Source organism: Photinus pyralis, unplaced genomic scaffold (assembly GCF_008802855.1).
Source record: "Photinus pyralis isolate 1611_PpyrPB1 unplaced genomic scaffold, Ppyr1.3 Ppyr1.4_LG1, whole genome shotgun sequence".
Taxonomy (NCBI): domain Eukaryota; kingdom Metazoa; phylum Arthropoda; class Insecta; order Coleoptera; family Lampyridae; genus Photinus; species Photinus pyralis.
This window is the reverse complement of record NW_022170249.1, coordinates 1981513-2004654: the sequence shown is the minus strand read 5'-3', so window position 1 is coordinate 2004654 and position 23142 is coordinate 1981513. Positions and strand designations below refer to the sequence as shown.

At 35.6% G+C, this 23142-nt stretch overlaps 1 protein-coding gene across 2 annotated transcripts; it reads left to right on the top strand.

The window, feature by feature from the left end:
• Positions 1-19767: 19767 nt before the first annotated feature.
• Positions 19768-21823, top strand: LOC116167344 (putative nuclease HARBI1). 2 transcript variants are annotated; one of them, XM_031482691.1, is made up of 4 exons: positions 19768-20187; positions 20307-20593; positions 20680-20877; positions 20929-21823. In XM_031482691.1, exons 1-4 carry the CDS (start codon positions 19979-19981, stop codon positions 21315-21317), a joined length of 1083 nt encoding a protein of 360 aa, XP_031338551.1. In that variant the 5' UTR covers positions 19768-19978; the 3' UTR covers positions 21318-21823. The 2 variants fall into 2 exon arrangements, with proteins under 2 accessions (XP_031338551.1, XP_031338558.1); XM_031482698.1 differs by having other exon boundaries at positions 19768-20415; positions 20466-20593.
• Positions 21824-23142: the final 1319 nt, after the last annotated feature.

Sequence of the window (23142 nt, the reverse complement as noted above, 5' to 3'; positions counted from 1 at the left end):
CCGCTAACATAAAACAAAAAATAAAAGAAAAACGACAACTAAGAAAACGGTGGCAAACCACAAGAAGCAACTGCGACAAATCAAAGCTTAACAAAGCAGTCAAGGAACTAAACCAGCTGTTACAAGAAGATAGAAACCAAAGCATCCAAAAATACCTAGAAAGCCTAAATGCAACACAGGCGTCTGACTACTCCCTATGGAGAGCAACAAGAAAATTAAATCGACCACAACTTACAATACCCCCACTGAAAAGGGAAGATGGCAGTTGGGCTAAGAGTGATAAACAGAAAGCGGAATTTTTCGCAGTGCATTTAACTGAGGTTTTTCAACCTCACAAATTCGACAGGCATGAAGAAGAAGACGAAATTTGTCAGTACTTAGACGTTCCAAGCCAATTAGAACCACCGTTAAAAAAATGTACATTATCTGAACTGTCATCACTGATAAGCAAGGAATTAAATCCCAAAAAAGCTCCTGGATATGACCTCATCGGCGGTAAAATATTAAAAGAACTCCCACGTATCGGTGTAAAATTTATAACCCAAATTTTTAATGCGATCCTAAGAACGGGGTACTTTCCAAGCCAATGGAAGGTCGCGGAAATAATAATGGTGCAAAAGCCTGGTAAACCACCTGTAGAGGCGAAGTCATACAGACCCATCAGCTTGCTTCCCATCGTGGCCAAACTGTTCGAAAAAATGCTTCTAAAAAGACTTAAACCACTTTTGGAGGAAAAACAACTACTACCAGACCATCAGTTTGGTTTCCGACGGCAACACGCAACTGTGGAACAGGTCCACAGGTTAGCTGCAGAAATTCACAAAAACTTCGAAAAGAAGAAATATTGTACTGCTGCGTTCATCGACATAAGCCAAGCTTTTGATAAGGTCTGGCATACAGGCCTTCTGTATAAGTTGAAGAAAGCGCTGCCTGGTAGTATGTACTTGGTTCTGAAATCGTACCTCACAGACAGGCATTTTTACGTAAAACTACGAGAGGAATACACCAAGATTTGTCCAATCCAAGCTGGAATCCCCCAAGGAAGCGTATTGGGTCCTGTCCTTTACTTACTTTACACAGCTGATCTGCCCACCAATGCAAATACCACTACAGGAACATTTGCAGATGACACCGCCGTCCTAGCTGCACACGAGGAGCCTGCTGTAGCCTCAGATACCCTGCAGGATAGTCTAAATAAAATGGAATCTTGGTTTAAAAAATGGAAAATAAAGGTTAATGAAAGTAAATCTGTCCAAGTAACATTTACATTAAGAAGAGATACATGTCCTCCAGTTAAACTGAATAATCAACAAATCCCACAATCTGATGATACGAAATATTTGGGCATCCATCTGGACAGACGCTTGACTTGGCAAAAGCATATCTTCACGAAGAGAAAGCAACTCGGACTCAAGTTGAGCAAACTACACTGGCTAATTGGCAGAAATTCAAAATTGACCCTCGAAAATAAATTACTAATCTACAAGACCATCCTGAAGCCTGTGTGGACCTATGGCATCCAGCTATGGGGTTCAGCATCCACCTCCAACATCGAAATATTAGAAAGATTTCAGTCCAAAATCCTACGAATGATTACTGATGCTCCATGGTTCGTTCCCAACGAGGTTATCCAACGAGACCTACGAGTGCCCACGGTCAAGGAAGAAGTTAAAAACTTCAGCAAAACTTACTACCTAAGATTGTGCGCCCATCCGAACAGACTAGTTGAAAAACTGAAAATCGGCGACTACAGCAAAGACCGGCTGAAGCGACGAAATATAAACGATTGGTTAAATAGGCTCTAAGTGAACCTCCTCCTCAGTTAGTTAAAATTAATCATGCTATGATTAAATGGTTGAAAGGGAGACGTCACTGGACGATCCCTACATGATTTGTAAAATATTGACAACTGTATTACTCATTATCCTCCGGATAGATTGTAATAAAAACTATTATAATATAAAAAAAAAAAAAATTTGCGCACCGAATGGATTCGTGTAAAGAATTTAATAAAAAAAAACTTAGGTTTTCCGAAATTACTTTCTTTGACACCGCTAATTACCTACATGCACTAATGGCCCAGAATTCAATTGCAAATAGCGGATTCGATGTCCAATAACAGCTTAAAGAAATTGGGAAACCTTCGGAACTGATGTGGATCGTTATAAGATTTCGTGGTCTAGAATGTTAATACGTCTATAAATTTTCCCCACGTTTGCTTGAACTTCTGTTTAAATGAAATGAAATGCTTTACTAAATACTCCTTTTGTATCCTGCGTACTCTTGTTTACCTGCTACCGCTATTAATGTGTATCCTCTATTGTAGACAGTATTCATTAACATATGATTATTGTTCTACACCATGGGAGGGTTATAAATGGATATGTGCACAATGTTTGATAACAGTAGTGGCACGTCTAGGTCGAACTTAGTATGGATCAAGTAATATATCTAGAGAAGGGTATTCTTGAATATCAATTATTAAAGCTATATATTTATATAGTATCGATCATAAGCTTAGGGGTTTTTGTTGCTTGCGAAATATATACCCTGCAAAATCTTTTGACATGGCCGTGACCTACAGAATGAGAAGGTACCCTGTCTTTTCCAGTTTTGCGAAATTTACGACCACCTGAATTTGCACTAATAATGATTATACCTTCCGTGATATATTATCTTAGGGTCAATTACCTCCTTAAATAGAAACCAACTAAAATTTGAATTATAATGCACTACATGCAGGTGAGTTATAGATTTAGGCAAGCGGTACCTACGCAAAACATAAATGAAGTTTGTGTTTCTTCGTACCTAAATACTAGTTTCTTATTATGGTATCAAACACATTACGAGTATTGTTTTGTTGACGTAAACAAAATGTTAGGATGCAATTGACTCATGTGAATGAAGTAAATTGCAAGCAACCTTTTCCAAATTCCCATACGTTTAAGGGCCAATTGTATATATCGAGTTCAGTGCCGGTTCAGGTGAACTGGTTTTGGATCCTTCGCTATTTTGGTTGAAACGATTGTTAGTTACCCTGACAACCATCAGGCGAGTTCCACTGAATCGCCGCTGAACTCAATCTGTACAATTGGCCCTAAGAATGCAACAAGCACTACAGCAGCCACTAGTTTCGATTTAAAACATCATCATCAAGCTCAGTATATTTTACGGATTTTTAGAACACAATTAAGCCTTCGGGTTCACAAAGGCTGATTAAAACCTCCGTGTTAGATTATAATTGAATTATCTGATTCTTTCCGCTTTGAATTTGTTTTTTGTTTTAACAATTAAATGGGGTGGAATTTTTTATGCGAATAGTTACGTATAAGAAATCATGGGTAGTAGGGAGGGATATCCCCCGTTGTTTATTTTATTATTATTACACGAATAAAATACAGGTCGTCATACATACCGGGTAGCCCACTGATAACGGTCAATGCCAATTTTGGCCGCTCAACGACAGTTTTGCAAGAAACGCCCGCACACATCAATTTTAGTGTCGGGGAGTACATCGAAATTAAATAATACTATTTACATAAGTTCAACCCCGAGAAGGGCGCGAATTTCACCCCAAAATTTGACTTCCATACAATGATAGATTCAGTTCAAAATGGCGTCGTACGTTTTGTAACATTTCTGGGGTAATTGAATCGCATTCGTATACGATGCGTTGTCGTAATTCTTCTAAACATTCAGGTTGCGTTGAATAATTTTTAGGTTTCAAATGGGTCCACAAGAAAAAATCTCACGACGATATATCTGTTGGTCTGGCTGACCATTCGATAGGAGCTCTACGTCCAACGCATCTACCAGGGAGCCTAAGATCCAAAAACTGTTTAACGTGCTGTGCAAAATGAGGAGGAGCCCCGTCTTGTTGGAATATCACCTCGTCTTCTATGTAACGGTCATCATACTGTTGGTTATTACTGGATCAATCAGATCTTCTAACATTGACAAATACATGTCTCCAGTCCGATTACGGGGAAGAGAAAAAAGTTAAAAAGTAATCGTAAACGATTAACATAAAGCGCATTTCCACTTGCATTCATTTCACATTTGTAAGATGCAAGTTCTGTTAAAATCGTAAAAATCCGGCCACAAATATGAAAGATAGCGTTGCACATGGGCAATCCATTTTTGACGTGCTACTTCAATTTCAGTTTATGAGAAAAATTTCATTTCAATGCTTTTCTAAATAAGAAAGTGGGAACTGCGATCCGCAAACCTAAATTTTGAAACTAATGTTAGATTTTCCTTTGTTCCAAGCGCCTAAGTATCAAATTTCACTTAAATGCGTCCATAGATAAAAAACTTGGCACTGCGCATGCGCAAAATAAAATTTTCAAACTGGCGCTAGATTTTCCTTTATTCCAAGTGCCTATGTATCAAATTTCGTTTAAATTCTTCCATAAATAAAAAAGTTGGCACTGCGCATGCGCAAAACCAAATTTTGAAATTGGAGTTTGATTTCCCTTTATTCCAAGTGCCTATGTATCAAATTTCATTCAAATACTTTTATAAGTAAAAAAAGTTTGCAATTCGGTTCATAAATGGTCGAGATGCGAAAAGGGCACTGTGAATTTTGAATCGATTCGATTCCACTTTTGGCATTGCGTATTATATGGCTAAAGCTATGCCCATATTGAATTTCATGTAATTCAGTTCATAACTAACGGAGATGTAAAAGCGATCGAACATTTCTAAACAAAGTTATCGTTCACACGGACAGATAGATGGACAGAGAGACAAAGGAACAGACGGACAGACCAACAGGCAGACGACAGATAGCAATGCAAAATTATAAACGATCTCTAGGATCGTTAATAAACGGCAAAAGTGTAAAATTATGGAACATGTAAAAAACGGTTTTTTTGTTTTTTTTGCAATAACTTTTTTTGTAAGCGGTACAGAAAAAATTCCTTCCTTGGTACAAGACTCGACACCATAACGAACCAAATATCGAAAAAAGTAGCTCTTAAGATAAAGAACTAGTAGCGTCGCAAAACGAGCGGACGGACGGACGGACAAAGTGGCCACAATAGCGCATTTTTTTTTATTTTTGTGGAAATGCGCTAAAAAACAAAAAGACAATTTCTAGTACAAACTTGGCCGTTCTTAATGTTAATTACATTCAACTACTTAGTAGGTTATCACTCTTGTTTACAGAAACTTCTACCACTTTTTTTGATTTTGTTGCGTCCGGGTTTTCGCAAAATTTTGATATAACTTACACTGTATTTTGGGATATTTTCAGTGGTTTTATAATACCATTTTTGGTCTTTAAAATAAAAACGCCGTTAATCTCATTACGTCCAGGGATGGCGTTCAATATGCGCGTAAGCGGCCATTTTAAACGCTTTTTCATATTATCGTCTACCATAACAACATCTCCGACTTTCAAATCACAAACCTCCACCGCGGACTACAGTACGTCGTTTCTTTAGTGCTTCCGTCATCTTCAACCAGACAGTTTTCACAATTTCATTTACCGTTTGCTGTACAACGCGTAAATTTACCCACTGTCCTATCACGGTCGCCACTTGTTAAAAATCAGACTTTTGAGTAACGGGTGCCGCTAAATGGGTGTACCAACACGCTAATGTACCTTCTTATTACAAGAAAAATAGTCAAAACGCAACTTATTTTATTTTTGACAATCTTATGATTGTATGTTTCCATACGAACAACTATTCACATCGCTTTACTTTCTAACAATAGCTAAATGTGCGCTGTTTTTTTTACTAGAGGCATCTATGGTTACAATTTCAATGAAACACTCTCCATAAATAAGAAGATTGACGTTGCGCAATTGAATTTATGCTAGAAGCGTCCATGGTTAAAATTTTCAAGAGATCTTCATAAGTAAAAAAAAGTTGGCATTTTACAGTCTGCGCATGCGCGCATTTGATCTTTACTATGGGCGATGTGTTTGCCTTTACTAATAACAGTTGTAGTTTTCGATGTTTACTACATGTGATATGTTTCTCTTTACTAGAAGCATCAATGGTAGTATTCATATATTCTGCGATGCTATAAAAACAATTTTGCAACAAAAGTTTTTTAACATACATTTTAAATTTGGGCACAGACATTAGCTTTAATTGACTATTCAATTTGTTGTAGAGTATTATATTTAATGAATTTCTGTCAGACACACAGCCCTTTTGGACGCAGTATCAATATTGACAATGGCGAGTGTTGTAATTGTCGATGCAGGGCCGGGGGGGATTCTAATAAATTATTATGCATCCCCTTTGGTAAGGGTGCATGGTATTGGCATTTATACCACAATTTCACAAAAAAATTGTGTATATCAAAGTTGTGTAGAATTTTATGGTCTACAATTTCTGATAACAATATTTCTTTCTAAAGTTAACCATTACAAAGATATGATCGAAAAACTAAGAAATCAACCAATTTCAGGGGTTTTGGGGATGGTATGGGGGAAACACAAGAGGTGGGAGGTCGAAAACTTTTTTTAACCACCGGATGATTGTCTATGACATGCAAAAGGAATTGGAACTACTTCTCATTTTGCAAGTTACAACCCTCTATTCCCTGGACTGGAAGTGACCGACAACTTCAACTTGTGTCGCTTCATTCAAAATCCTTCACCGAGTATTCTTTTTGCTGTAAACGGAACCTGTTTCTTCAAATATTTGGACAAGTTTCATCACACAGCAATGCGTCACATGTTTGTCTGGATGCCTTGCGTTGAAAACTCGAGCAGTTCCTCGAGCACAATCGTTTTGAGCTCCGTAAGCGATAAATTATTTCCATTCTTTTTCCTAATAAGTACACCATTTTCAGAAACGTTCTTCCTTATTCAAAAGTCTTTTCCGCAACAAATACTAATGCGACAAACCGTACATGTTTGACAGAACTTGTTGCATTTGTTGTTGCAATAGTAAGCTTAGGCTCTGCTGCCACGATCATTTCGACAGAAACAGCATTGTCATATGTTCTGAACGTCATTTTATAACGTGCATTTGAAATAAGAATGACAGATGTCATTAGAATGCACAATCAATTGTTTCACTTTATCTACCATCACGGTTAAAATGATCACTTTATCAAAGCTATTAAAATTTCATTTTAACATATGCTATAAAATAGTCTTTATTTTTCATTTGTCTATTATATGCCAATTGTATCTGTCATGGGATATACAAAGTAGTCTATGACACCCGAGGGTACAATGGATTGTTATCTCATTATGCCCTCAAACGGTTTGTTAAATATATTGATTGAGTTATATTATGTAATAAAAAAAAGATGCTACTTGATTCGTATGAAGCACTTCAATGTTGGCCAAACAATAATCATTACATTTATACAGGGTGAGTTTTTTTTCATTTTAAGCATTAGGATCTCAGAAACCGTAAGACATAGAGATTCGGTTAAATGAGTTAAGAGTTGTCGTTTTAAGTGGTTATTCAAGATATGCTTTTGTTTTTTGAAAAAAATCCACAGTTTACTAGATATGAGCGAAAAACAGATTTAGTGATTTTTCTTTTCAATGTTGTAGAATCGTTAGTATTAGAAATACAGAAATATGCAAAGAACAAAAACTGTAGATTTTTTTCCGCTTAATAAGGTACATTTATTAATTTTCATTCTTCTTTTATAATTTTCGAGTTATAACTCAAACTTACATTTTTTTAAATGGCAACCATAGCTGGGTGTGACATTTTTAAAAAGTGCATTTTTTCGGTTTACGATGATATAAGGTTCATTGTACTTACTACAATAATAAACATGATACAGAACTGTTTGTATTATTAAGAGTAGTAAAATCAGAGTTTGTCATGGGAAACATTTTTGTTCTCTTAATTACTCAGTCTATTATATTATGTAATTTAAAACTTTGGGGACACAAATAGAACGACAACGAAAAGAAATTACGAGTACATAGCATTTACAGCTCTTTATTATCCTACCATCTAAAATGCGAAAGGCATTTACCACAGCATTATGTAGTCTTTTATCGCATAAGTTCGCTGATAAATTACACCCTTTCAGAACACGAAAAGGGAAAATCTAAAATTGAGATCTGGCGATCTTGGTGACCAAAGGGCCGACCTATCCATGACTTTGGAAGTAGTTGGTTTAGGTGCTCTCGTACTTGCAGTTGGTTGTGCGGCGGGGCACCGTTGTGGTGAAACCAGCTTAAATTACGTCGTGTTTCCAAATCTAACCCATCCTACATATCTTGAAATTCATTTGGTAGCAAATGAAGATAACGTTTGCCTGTCCAATTTTCATCGTAAATTAAAGGTCCAAGAATTCGTGATCCAATAATTCCGCACCCAATATTAAATCCAAGTTTTCTTTGAGGTCTTCAACAATAAACAGCAGTATTTTGTTTATTTATTGTTTTCCATGGCATGATACGATCTACTTTTAATAGTGTATTAAATCTAATTGTTAATTTAACTTTCATAGTGAATTTTCGAAAATTACCTTTAAATATGTTAAATGTGCCACAGTTACACTATTACCAATCTCACTAGATATTGTTTTCCATGGCAAACTGTTTATTTACCTCTCAATAATACGAAAATTCCTGCAGCGCGTTTATTTATTAAAGTACATTTAGCAAGCCTTATATTGTTATGCAGAGAAAAATTGATTCTTTTTAAAAATGTCAAAGCCAACTATGATATATCATTTAAAAAAATTAAAATTTGTATTATAACTCACAAATTGTAAAATATAGAAGGAAATTAGTATGTTCATGATGTTAAGCATTAAAATGTCTACAACTTTTATTCGTGTCATTTTCCTGTATTTCTAATAATAACGATTCTACAACAGTTAAATGAAAAATCACTAAATCTGTTTTTCGCGCAAATCTAGTAAACTGTGGATTAAAAAAAAAAACAAAAGCATATTTTAAATAAGCTTTTAAAACGACAACTCTTTCCTCATTTAACCTAATGCTTAAAATAAAAAAAAACTCACCCTGTATATTGGAAATGCATTATTTGGAACGATGAAAAATAAAATGTTGTATGCACCTCAGGCATTACTTGATATTTAACCAACGGGCGACTTACAATCCTTCGTGCGGTTTTTTGAACTTTCCCCTCGATATCTAAATCGACGTGCTACCACTCAAAAGCAATAGTAGTAACATCAGCTTAAAAGTTATTAAGGGTGGATACTTTTGAAATTAACATACTGCATTATTTTGTATCTTACCACAATACAGGCTGCAATACGCACTCGCTTTTTAAAGAATGTTACTGTTAATGTCGTAATTCATTTCATTATAATGTAAAACAAAGCAAAAGTAAATAGTGGTACAGATGTACCCAAAGGTTCCGTTGGCAGGTGTTTCACTAAGGGTTTCACATAAGGGTTAATGACGCCCAACAGAAATTATGTGGAAAGTCAGTTTTAATTTAGTTAGTTTAATATGTAAGATATTTTTTTATTTATTTTTTGAGTTTCAGTCATGCCATGCTTGATTATCCCGAATTCATTAATTTATAAAAATTGAGACATAAAAATAAATGTATAGGGTCCGAACATTAATTAAATTAAAACTTTTCTTAGCGATAATAATCGTTTGGTATGTATTACCTTTTTCTTGGCTTTTCGCATTTTGCTTAATTAAAAAAAATACCTTTTAAAATTGACATAATTTAATTTCTCGCAAATGTGAGCTTCTATGCAACCATCCAGTTCGTTTTGAATTGGTTGTTTATACTACGTGATACTGCTATTACGCAAAGCCGAATCTCGTAAAATTTTTGTTACAGCTCCGTTGGGAATCTCTTTTAAACTTAACTTATCGGCTTGTGTCTTGCGAGTTTGGTTAGAAGCTTGTTTCTTTTACTGCCATTCGTTTTGTTTGTTATAATAACGTTTTCTGGCGCGGAAATGTGGTAAACGTCGGCCTATGTAAGATTAATTTGACATGAAACATAAAGAGAGTGGCGGCGGGTATCACAAATTGTGAATAATTGGTAGTTGCATGGACAAATGTAATGATATAGGTAAAGAGAATGGAAGAGCGCACGGCCGCGAGGTCGCCAAAGGTAGCGGAGCAGCTTCTGATAGCGCATACGGATACGCAACGCCAACGTTCAGTATTAGGATGGCTTTGAACGTGTACGTTGCGTCTAATTTTCGACTAACGCCGGCGGGTTTTCTTTACTCGTTACATGATCTCACTGTCTTCTTTTCCTAATGTTAAACATGGATAATTTAATGTTGCTTTTTTTCGGCGGGAGGCCTACGTTTGTCAGTGATCTCATCTTTACTGTTACGGAATATCTCAAATAACCAATAAGTACAGACGCGAGATTATCAGAAATTTGGTACTAAAATATAAGGTAGTTTAAATATGTAGTATATAAAATTGTTACAAAATAAGCACTTTCAATATACGTACTACTAGAGATATTATTTAAAATCGTTAATGTTTAAACATATTTTAATAAATGTGGTAAAGGTGTAATTTTGAACGGTGGAGTAATGCCTTGCGTGTCGCATAGATAAAAATACTTAAGGTGTTCCTTGGGAGTTACCATTTCAAAACTTCTGTGCCCTCCAAGAAATACGGCAATTTAAAAGTTTTTCATTTAAACTGTGTAATGGAGTTTTGTGTATCGGATTTTGCGGGTGCACACAAAGTTACCAATTGTTAAATACCTAAAGCGTTGGTGATATCAACTTCATTTGTTGTTAAAATTGTGTTTCTGTGAGTGAGTTATGTGAATAACAACCGGCAATGGGTACCATTTACTGTTTTCTACTTGTACTCTTATGGAGGACCCCTTTAGTGTCACCGGTCTTTAACGGCATTAGTGAGACATCCGTCACCAATGAATTGGACCGACCAAGTACGTACATTAGATTAGCTTACGATAAAAACATTAACGCCCGGATTTAATTAATGACGAAATTCTGGTCACAAAGTGCGCATTTAGGTAATTATAGGCGCATGAAGTGGCTTGCCTAATAAGGAAACGAGTTTTACCACAAAAAATGTGCAGATTACTGATTTCGAACAGGTTCTTTGTAATTTTTAAATAATGTAAAGATGAGTTCAAATTTAATTAAAATTACCCCAGACATTCCATTAAACTTTTTGATTAAATTTCTTATACAATAAATTACATTAATTATTCCAGTACGAAAAAAAGTCTGCAATCTTTCCTAATTTGTTTGCAATCACAATCAATAATTTGGGGTTAAATATTCTAATGGGTGGTCGTCACCTTGTATCTTTCGACAGTTCACAAATTCTTTGGGGTTTATTTTAACGCCGTATACGTTATCCAGATAAAAATAAAAAAAACGCATACATATGTATTACAGATTTCCTCGATACTATCAGTAATATGTATACAAGACGAAGTTCTTTGGTAAACTAACGATGTTGCATCAGAATTTATGAGAGGGCTACAGAAGTACAATAGGCAATTTAAAACTGGAATTCTATAATCAACAATAGCTGCAACCTCAGTTAGCATCAATTAAAATCTGAATAAATTGATACTGAATATAAATTAAACGAAAGTTTACGGAATCTTCTTCGCCACCTGTAGTTTAAACCGGTTATAATTTACATAGTTTCCTTCTGGCATCATCTTTAAACGGTAACGTTCCAAAACTTTGTTTATTTTCCGTAATCACAGATGTTTAAATTTTTACACAATGAGCCCGTAACGAGAATACATAAATTGTTTAGACAACTCCCCGTGATTTATCTTGTACTGTCTCCAAGTATTAATATTAATAATCCGTAAAGAAAACTCGGACTACCCACTAACGTTATTAAAGCAAAAATGAAATAAATTTATTTTATGGCCTTAATAAATAATCAATGTAAGATGCTCCTTTTTGAAGCTATCCATTCTCAAAGGAATAAATTCGACACAAATACAAAGGGCGTTGTTTTGATTTCTTAGCAGAATTGAGGGTTGATTTTTACTTGTTCCCTATGCTAAATCGTTTTGTTCGATTCTATCAATTTCTAAAGATAACTAAATTGTGTTCAATATCTAAACTGGTCAATCTTTGTGTTTTTGAGGGGGAACCGCGTGTTTCTAAGACTACACCCTTAAAGAGGGGCGCTTACTACCCTCAAAATTGAAATGTTACAAGTAGCTTATTGTGGTTTGCGAATTTAAAGCTTATTGAATTCCACACAGTTTAGCTTTTTAAGTGAAAGAACGCGCTCTTCTATACAAGCATTAGGCATTTAACTGTCGGCAACACTATCAATATCCAACTAATCTTTACATTAGTATGCGGAAAGTAAATGCCGTAAAATCAAAGGAATGCTTTATTTGTATAAATTATGTACCTAATAGCAAATATACGCAAAATGACTCCGAACGTTCTGAGGTTGTTGATGCTTGATGTTATAAGGGTAAATACAGCCAACGTGGAGGAAGTACTAACCGAAACCTTAATGCAAATTTCGAATAATATTTACAGAATATTATTATGGTTATTCGATTTTCCTTAACAGGCTCCTAAATATAAACGCGCTCAGCTTTAGGTGGCGTTCCATTTTGCGTTTGTCCTCCTTTTTGCATTAAAGCCTAGTCCTGATATGACTTTGAGATACGAGACTTTCAACTTCATAACTATACGTTTATTGAACCTTCTTATTAAATTCACATATGATAATTCATCACCAGTTGTGAAAAGTAAAATATTTCGCAACTGGCGATGAAAAGTAAATTACACCATTAGTTAGTAAAAATACAAGAATAAAATTTGTGATATAAATTTGATTTCAGTTTTCGTACAGTAAACAAAACTTAAATTTGTAAATTCCATCTCAAATGCTTACGGTAACGTGTCATTTAAACTAAACTACTTGTATTCCGAAAAAACTATTTATAAATATTAATAACACAATTGGAACAATGGGCAATATTGACTCCATCTGACACCGTAGTTTTCTGGGTAGCATTAATTTGCGTCTTTTCTATCGAAGTCTCTCCAAGAATGTTAGTTGCAATCTTCTGTTTATTAATTATGGAATTCTCCACATAGCCTTCAGAGACTGTATTAGACTTCCACCCCCCATGTTGCTTTAGTCTCAACAAATCGGCCCCAGAATCAGCAAGGAGAGTAGTCGATGACCGCCGAAAGCAATGGCCGGTGTACAAACAGGGATTTGGCAACTTTAAAAACTGGGCTATCATTTTTGGTAAATTTCCGAAAGTATTAATACCCACAGGTTGAACTCCACATTTCCCATTTGTATATTTCACGAAAAATCGGTCATGCTTTACATTTGAAGGTCTTAGCAGCACGTACTTCCTTAGCATTTCAATGCAATTTATACCATCAAAAGCACCAGTGGTTATAACAAATTCTCGAAATACTTTCGTCTTTGTGTTGGGAATGGTCACTTGAACGAACTGCTCCTGAAATACTACATTTTGTACGCGAAGAAAAGTTAGTTCACTTTTTCGACAAGCTCCAGCGACTCCGACAATTAATGCTATCTGAAATAAAAAGAAAATATTACAGCGATGGTAGAAATAGATGTAACTATGACTGCAAGACAAGAATGGCTTACACCTACCTTGTTCATTAAATGTTGCTCATCGCCAGCTTCTTTCAGAAAATTGGCAATGTTTTCTTTACTTAAAACTTGCGATTTTTTAGGCTGGTAACCTTCAGAATGACGTTTTAAAAATGCCAGTAAATTTGTGTATTTCTTAAATGTCAATTTTTCTTTTTAAGGACAATTCGGTTCTTAACATCGAATATAAACTCCATAATGTTGAACTCTTCATTTCCTTCTTTTCTTGGAAATACGCCAACAACACCTTTTCGTTCAAATGCGTAATCCTTTTTGTTGCAGAAATCAGCTCGTTACGAAAAATAGTGCTTTTCCCAACTGGTTGCACAAATAACTATTGTGGCAGCTGCTTGATTATTAGCGCATTATGGAAAAAGTGGAATTGTAGACACATTCTCTGATGTCCGAACTAAACTTTGATAAAAGATACCATACAATGATATCCTTTTACGATAAAATGTCTTCCTCCGCTCACTCTGTCCATACACATAACTATGTAGCGCAGAAATAGATTTTTTATTATACCTGAATCACAATCTCCGTTTTAAACACTCAAATGCGTGCGAAAAAAGGCCTTTAAAACACAAGTGCTTTAAAGTTGCTAAGTAATGATACTTCCAAGTATGACTTGAAACTGTCATCTTTTCCCCATGGGCATGGTGGTGTGACCTAGGCGGAGCTCCTTATATCGGAGAGAGAAAGCCCCTGCAAATTCTAAGTAGGGTCCCATGGTACCATACCAGTTGCTCTTGTCTTCCATTCCATATTTCTTATATTCGAGCCCTATCCTCCTCACACACTCACAGTATACCTTGTCCGCTTCGGTGAATGTTACGGTGTACACTTTGTTCTTGACGCTGATGCGAAACTCACTATTGGCGGCCTTTGTTCTCAGATTCGAGTTCAGGTTTGTAAATTCCTGTCGGTGATAATTATGCAACGTAAATATTATACTAGTGATATGCCCTGACACTATTAGGTCATTGCTACAATCATCCCAAGGTGCTCCCTTTGATGCAAAAAGCCTTCCTAAATTGGCGTAGCTTTCTATGAGCAGCCTTAATACGGATTATTTAAATACCTTTGACATTTCCTTCATATATGCCAGTACTATCGATGTATTTAAGACTTTATTCGTAAGTAACTTCCTATTCATCCATGGAAACAACTTTTCATATTCTTTATAATAGGCTTTACTACTGAATTTGGATTTTACACCTACCAACGTTTGTTTAGATTTTACAAGCGATTTAATGGACGGTGTATTATCTTTTTCAACGTAAATCGTTTTATTCACAAAGACGATGATTTTTATAAGCAAACGTCAAGTGACATTTCCAGGGCAATTGTGAAATTAGGAACACCCAGATCACTTAATTAGACCTGTATTCGAGTATAACGTCAATATGATTTCATTGTATTTCTTATTTTTAAATTATACTGCAGGTATAATAAAAAATACTATAAGGATACACGTGTATAATTGGTCTTTAAAGCACTTGCAACGTTAAAGGCACTCCGCTTCGCGTCGTGCCACTAAACTCGTTGCGCGTTCTTTAAATACTTGATTATACACTTGTATCTTAATATACTTTAAAAGAGGACCAGATAAAATAATTACAGCATTTAGGCGGGCGAAAGACGATTTATTATACCTACGTAATAAAAAATACAATTGATAAAAATTATTGACTGATGTGGCAAAAATCGTGTATGATCTTTGGATGTGCTGGACTTATGTGACAAATGAGATTTCGACTGTTCATTAATATATTTGGTTCAAGATTAGTGGAAGAAATTTGCAAAACACTCTCAAGATGTTTGTTAGTCATCCTGTCCCGTGTTTTACGAAGTTTCATTAATGAAGATTCTGCTCACAGATATACAGTGTGTCCATGGATTGATGTTACAAGAGCTGTTGGACTAAAAATTTTTGAATTTTTTTTAGATTCTAAGAATAAGCTTTTCTTGGTGTGAATACAATTTAAGAATATTTTGGGTTTTTAAAAATCAATTCGGCAGTTACAGTGACGCAAAACTATTTTGTTTTCAGGTAAACTGCACTTTTTGTTCATGACACGTCAAAATGTTACTAAGAAAAGTTGTTCAGCATGAGCAATTATGACCCAAACATAGAAATAATTTTCTAAGCGTGTTTAATTAGATTGGGAAATTTAGTTTTCGATAAAGTTTTGAACTCTATGCATTCTTAACCCAACGGGATGAAATTGGTTGACTCCGACTATAGCTTTCGGAAAGAAACGTCCTGAGCGATGATCAGTTGGTTTGTAGTTACGGTTGTTGTTCCTATTGGTCAGTACACAATTTTGGGGTTTGAAAATGGGAGACGAGCATTAATATGTTAACTCGCTTTTAAATGCTTGTTCTTGACTTATCGGTTTAGCGTGTGGGAAAGTCCTTTCGCAAACTTTTCACGTTGATTCACTTTAACATTAGCGGCACAATAATGAACGTAAATTTGAATCTAAACAGGCTACCAGTTTTCTCTATTACAATTTTGGGTTTATACGGGATCTTGGTGTGTTTTTAGTGTACGTAATGGCACTACGGAGTGCCCGTAATGTTTGTGGAATGCACGACGGTTACAAATACGAACAATGTCTTTATTTATATTGAAGTACGATATGATTACGAGATGTTTGAACTTCTCTCTATCATTAATCCTTGTGGAAAAGGAACTCTTTCTGCGAGCTAACAGGCGCAAATTTTAGACGCCCAGCTTCACTAAGGGTAGTGAAAAACTAAAACGCACGATCGTTATCCAAATGGTAACTCGTTATCTTTTCCACTTCTCTTTGAAGCTTGGTTAATCCCGAACGCTGGATATACTTTTTGGGGCTCTAAAGGCCACTTTTGAAAAACGCCGTACTGGCCAAAACGCTAGTATTGACCGACAAAATGCGACCCTGTTCGCCTTAACTAAAAGAGACTCTCGCTAGCACCAGGGGTGGTCTACAAAAAATGCCAAGGCAGCAGAAATTCACTTATCTCCTTCGCAGAAAAACCGAACTCTCAGTGTCAGATATGAAACCTTATAAGTACCTCTTTTTATCACGTCAAACGACACCGTTTGCCTGCAATGAGGCGCCGAATCTGATAAAGCTCGCTGAACTCCAACAAAATAAAACATTAAACGTGACATACGAATATTTGTTTGGTTGAATGTGAATGAAACCTTGACTGTATTTCACCTTTAGATTTTATTCTTCCGCATATTTTAATGGGATAAAAACGCAACAAATTTACGTAAAAATGCCCTCTCGTTACATAATCTTTAATACAATTTGAATTGGTTCTTACTTTCTTAAAAAATATCGCCTTTGCTGTAAGGGAACACATATTAATAGGGCTGAGGCGGAACAATCCTGTGAGGCAAATATATACTATTTATTTGAAGCACGATGCAACTTCAGATTTATAACAACTCGCCGAATTCGAATGGACAGCTAAAGATCTCTAGCGTTCAGAAGCAAATGCGTAAACTGAAGAACTGAGTTTAAATCAATGACACAGTTGCTTTGGCGTTTACCTATTCACAAAGCGGTTTGCCGATGATTCTATTAATCATTAATCATAGTCGTATTTCTCGTAATCTGAATTCCATGTAAATATCGTCAGCGGTTAGTTGTATCCTTGATGGTAGTTTAGGAACGTGAATGAATTCCTTTGAAACATCACCTGATTCAACCGAAGATCGCCCCTCGCAAATTTTTCACGAAACTGCTATCCACATTTATGTTATTTACGTATAGCTGACCTTTATAAATGCAGATTGTCCGGTATTGTGTTTAATCGGTGACCCCATAACCTGCCTGGTAATGGTGGTCCGCCTACGTACACTGGTAATATTCCGACAAAATTTCAATATTTAACGTTAGTATTTATGTACTCTGTCATAGTGATTTATTGGTTATTGTACACTCCTAAAGTAATGTCGCTTTGATTTAATGACAAATTAAAGAATTTGCGGTTGTACAAATTTTCACTTTTTTTTTAAATTTAGTGTTTTGTACAAAAACTTGTACGACTAATCGACCTTCTTGTTCAAAAGATGATCTAATATTCAAAAAATCTAAATCAGAATTATCCGACCAGGTGTTCTTTCGGTCTTTTGATTTAAATAATTCTGACTATATTTACCTGACTTATTGGAACAATTTTTAGCATGTGAAAATGTTCTGTGTATGGGTATGAAGTTATCAGTTTCGTCAAGCAGAAAAGGAGACAGTGGTGTCGCGTCAAGTGTTGATTGTACCGTACTCTGCCACAATCGGTAGATTAAAGACAAGTCGCGGATACTGTCGATATGGTAGTTATTTAATAGTGCACAATTGTTTTGTTAAATCCAACCTAAAATTGTCGCTCATATCCTTTAATAGGATTACGAGCATGTTATGGTGAGGCTTATATTCAGAAAGTGTACGAAAGTGATTCCGGGTAAATACTGGTTATTTGTGTTTTACATATGGCGTTATACGGTTCTCATTTCCAACGTTTCCGATGGATTGCGAAATCTGTAAATTTTTTCCCACTTTTAGAGCAAATATGACATTTTACCTTCCTAAAATAGCAATTTACCGATTGGTGGTTATTTAAACCGCAAATTTTTGCACTAGCGTTGGTGCACCTCCTGTGCTTCCTCGTAGATGATGGTTTTTGGAAGATGCGTACCTCCGTCCCTGTATCCCTGACGCTGATTGGGTTTAGTTGATGCGTCTCCAATTCTCCATCCTCCGTTAGGACTTGACACCTCCATCCTTGCCTCCTGGACGTAAATGATAAGACTCCTTGTGGACCGTTGTTCTGCGTGTTACCCTCCAGTGATTCATAATTTACCGCCCAAGTTACGGCTTCCGAATAGATCAAAGTGGATTGTTTTATTTCGTCACTCCTCAAACCAAAAACTAACTGATCACGTAAATTGTCGTCCAAATTTGATTTAAATTGACACGTTTTTGCCAGTCTTGTGAATACCACACACTCTCGCCTGCATACGTTACCTAAATTTGATTCGTTCCGCGATCATAGACGGTTCCGGTTCTAAATGATTTTGTACAAGTTTAAGTAATTGTAAGTCTTTGAGTCAGGTTTATCAGGATTCGGGGGTGGCAAACAACGGTTTACGACACCCTACGCCCTTGACTCGCAACTTTAGGCTGGAACTCCCGCAATCAGGACCAATGTTACCCGTCTGAGGGGTCAGACCATGCTAACTAAAATTCTTTTCGATTTCGAATCTATGTGCGATTTAATAATTTCCACATGATCCGTAGAAGTTTCCATGCAGTTTTTCACAAAGGATTTTATTGCACCAAAGATGAATCCCATTATGTACACTTCACCTCTTCTTAGAATTTTTGTTACCTACCTGCTTACCTGACCTATTATGATTCCCTAAAGTTGGTTTTAATGTTGACTGCAACCAACTTGGTGTTCATATATGTATTTACTATTTTTTTAAATCCCTGGTTCAACTTGACAATACATACAACAAATTATATTGGTTATATTATTATTGGTAACTAACTTTTTTTGGATTAATTAATCATGTCAAGGTTTTTCTCAGTCGTATTCTTTTTATCCTTGGCAATTGCTTTTTTGCGAGAGTACGGCAACTTTTGGCTTTGCTTACATATCAACTAAATTTCCGGGCTTTCACAATTATTGGCGCATCAGTGGACTTTATGAATTCTAAATTTAGATGAGATGTTTAATCACGTGCCAATTTTTGATTTCAAACTTAAGTGGATCTGTTTAGGTTTTTTGGAGGGAATAATAGTCATTGCGGTGGCAATTTTTTTAAACGTTGCCGTATTGATTCTGTTTCAGTGTTAGTGTACTTCGTCATCTTCACTTTTGTCCATATTCTGAAGTTTTTAATTGCGGGTACAACAAGTTGTTAGAATGAAGTAGATTCGCGTGGTTAATGTCGTTAGAATTTCACAAGTCGGTAATGTAGAAACATCCACGCGTCGTTCGTCACTGTTGCTAAAATGGCGGGTCCAAATAAAAATGGTGAATCATCCACGTACTGCGTGGGTACTGCATATACCAACGTAAAATATAATCCAAAAGAAATAACGATGAGAAACAATAAGGAAACTATAACCAAACGAGAAAAATATGCTGCGTATTAATGTACCATACCTCGTATTGTTTAAATGCAAAACACTAATGCCCAGTTTCTCCAATGTATCTTAAGCTCTACTTGAATCTTAAGATCGCCTTAAATCTTAAGTCTATCTTAAAACGTTGCACCAACGCAAATCTGCATCTTATATTCACAAAGGCAGCCTTACATTTAAGTCGTGAAAATCTGCGACTTAAGTCGGCATTATTGTTAGTGAAGTTGAAAATGAGTGGCATTTTGTCTTTCAAACGTCACTTTTCAAAATGGAATTGATCGATGTCGATGATGTCGATGTGGTTGATATGGTAGACATAGTAGAAAATATTCGAATACCACGGCAAATTCACATTAGGAGAAATTTATTTAATATTTATTCTAATGTTGAATTTTTTCGACGATTTCGACTCGAAAAAGGGACTGCTTTATATTTATTGGAGAAAATAGAACATAGACTAGAGTACTTCCATAACAGGTAAGTACACATCATTCATAGGTTTGTTTCACGTTTGTATACTTACCTACATATAATGCTTTTTGTGACTATTGTATAGTGCGAATTCAAGGTGTACAATAATGTTTTTTGAAATTCAGGAATAATTCCATCAGTCCCATGAATCAACTTTTGCTAACGTTAAGAGCTTATGCCAGTGCAGGGCATTTTGTTGCTGTTGGAGACTTTGTGCATGCAGACAAGTCAACAGTATGTAAAATTGTTTCAAAAGTTTCAAGGCTCATAGCATCAATTGCAAGGGAATTTATATACATGCCTCGAAATGAAGTTGAAATTGCAAGTGCTCAGAATAAATTTTACGACATTGCTGGTTTCCCTAGAGTCATTGGGGCAATAGATGGATGTCATATAAAAATTCAATCACAAGGTACTTACTACACTATTTTTTTCACATTATTTTTAGTATTATACTTTACATTCGCTCATTTCTACAAATAAGAATTTAATTTAAAGGTGGAGCTGATGCTGAAATATATCGAAACAGAAAGGGATATTTCTCTGTAAATGTGAAAGCCGTTACAAGTGCTGACCTGTTATTCCAAGATATCGTCGCACGTTGGCCAGGTTCGACGCACGATACCACCATTTTTAGAAATTCACGATTAATGCATAGATTCAATAATGGAGACTTTGGAAATAGTATCTTGTTGGGTAAATAGCACTTTTTTCAATATTAATTTACAATCGCTACTTACTTTTTAGGAGATAGCGGTTATATGAATCTTTCATATCTATTTACACCTTTTCTGAATGTTCAGAACGATGGTGAAAGAAACTACAACAGAAGTCACGTTCAAAGTAGAGTCAAGGTAGAAAATCTATTTGGTGTTTGGAAAAGAAGATTTCCTATAATAGCGTATGGATGTAGAATGAAGCTAGAAAATGTACTTTGTGTTATTGTGGCTACAGCATTTTTGCACAATTTGGCTCGTTTGAGGGGAGAACCAGAACCACCTATTGAAAATTTAATTATGGAACACGAGCTTCAGCAAGCAATTCGAGATGGAGATATTCCTTTAGCCGCCGAAGAAAATGATTTAGGCTATGATTATAGAAGACATTTAGTAGATATATATTTTTCTAGATTGTAATTTTCGTATTTTGCAAGTTTAAAGATAAATTATATTACATATTAACATACCTACTACAATAAACATTTTTTATTAAAATTGAAAATACGTACTTATACTTATTTAAATGAATTCATTCTTCGAAAAAATACTAGATTTATTTTATGGCAACATTTACTTGGAACAAGAGCACTTCCCAATTTCCTCTTCCATTAAGTAAATTTTTTTCTTGTGCTCAACTTCCATGGCATGTAACATTTTCTTGTGCTCCTTTTCTTGCAAAAGAATTTCTTTTTGAATTTGTAGTACTTCAATTTTAGCTCTTTCTGTAGGTCCCAGGTCTGCGTTAATTTTAGGTCTCCTTCGAGCAGACCAACGAGTGCCTCGTAAAAGTGTGGGCGTGGGCTCTTCGTAAGTAAGCAGAACGTTTTGATTGCACAGTTCAGTTTCATCATGTGTTTGTTCTAAAGGTGTAATCGAAGGTGTACTGGATGTACACGGTATTTCTATGTTAATTTCTTCTTGATTGGGCTTGGAAGATATCAAAATTGGCATTCCAAGAATATCCTCTGCTGGATGATCTAATATAGGTTCTACAAAATATAAAAATACTTGTATCTATGTGTGCCTCACTAAAAATATAATTAATGGAAATTCGAGTGTAAATTTTACCTTTCATTACATCAGAATCAAATTCATTTCTTAGACCAAGGACTGTCTTCTTATTTATTATATCCAAAACCAATTGTTCATTTGCTTCACAATTTTTCGAAGAAAGTGCAGGAGCAACTCCTCCACCAGTTTTGTAAAGCTCCTGCCTTTCTAGTGCCGCCTTTTTTCTTGAGTCCTGCTTCATATTGCTCCACTGCTTCCGTAAAGAATTGGCGTCACGAAAGACGTTGAAACACTTTTTATTAAAATTTTGCTCAATAATTTTCCAAACGTCATCTTTTTGATGGTTTGAAACGGCGTTTGTATCTTTATTTTCGATGATATTTTTATTTGAATCAACCAAATGAATTAATAGTTTTTTTTCTTCTTGAGTGTAATTCACTCTTTTTTTATTAGAATGCATGTTGGCCGATGTCTAACAAGTTCGGTGCACGGTTCGGTGGGGCAATGACGAGTAACTCACAGAATAAGGCCTTATTCTGTGGAGTAACTATCAAGTTTGACAGTTTGCAATTATTAGGTACCTACCTTCGGTAACGCGATTCATTAGTAAAATTGGCATTCATTTGATAAAATTCTGTGTTGCCAGATCGTTTCAGACAAATTCTGATGCTTAGCTAAGATGCGAACTTAAAATTTTGGTGCAACGTAATTTAATTTTAAGGACGCCTTACAATTAAGACCGCCTTGCCTAAGGTACAGCTTATATTTTGTTGGAGAAACCGGGCATAAGACCTTTTCAGGTAGATGCGAAGTCAAGAAAGTAATGGTTACCAACAGAACATTTGCATCTAATCATTTGGAAGGTAGCAATTTCACTAAAGGAAGAGAAAGAGAACGACAACGCGCAAGCAGAGAGAAAAGAGGGGATTGAATTAAGTGCAGAAAGGTGCAAAGCGTGCAATCTAACAACAAGACAAAGAAGTAACTAAAAGAACCTCTAACGGCAAAGGAAAGAACTGGGAAAAATAACTCTGCTACAAGATTAATTAGTGAATTACAAAGAAGATGCCTAGATGGCGTAAGCAAATTAAATTTACATTATAGCGAAAAGCATTGAAATAGAAATACGAATCGACTAAATAACGTTACAGTTCATGGGATAATTCGACAAGACATTTATTCAAACAGATGTAATGCTCAAAAGCCGATAGCAACCGAAGAAAAACTTGCA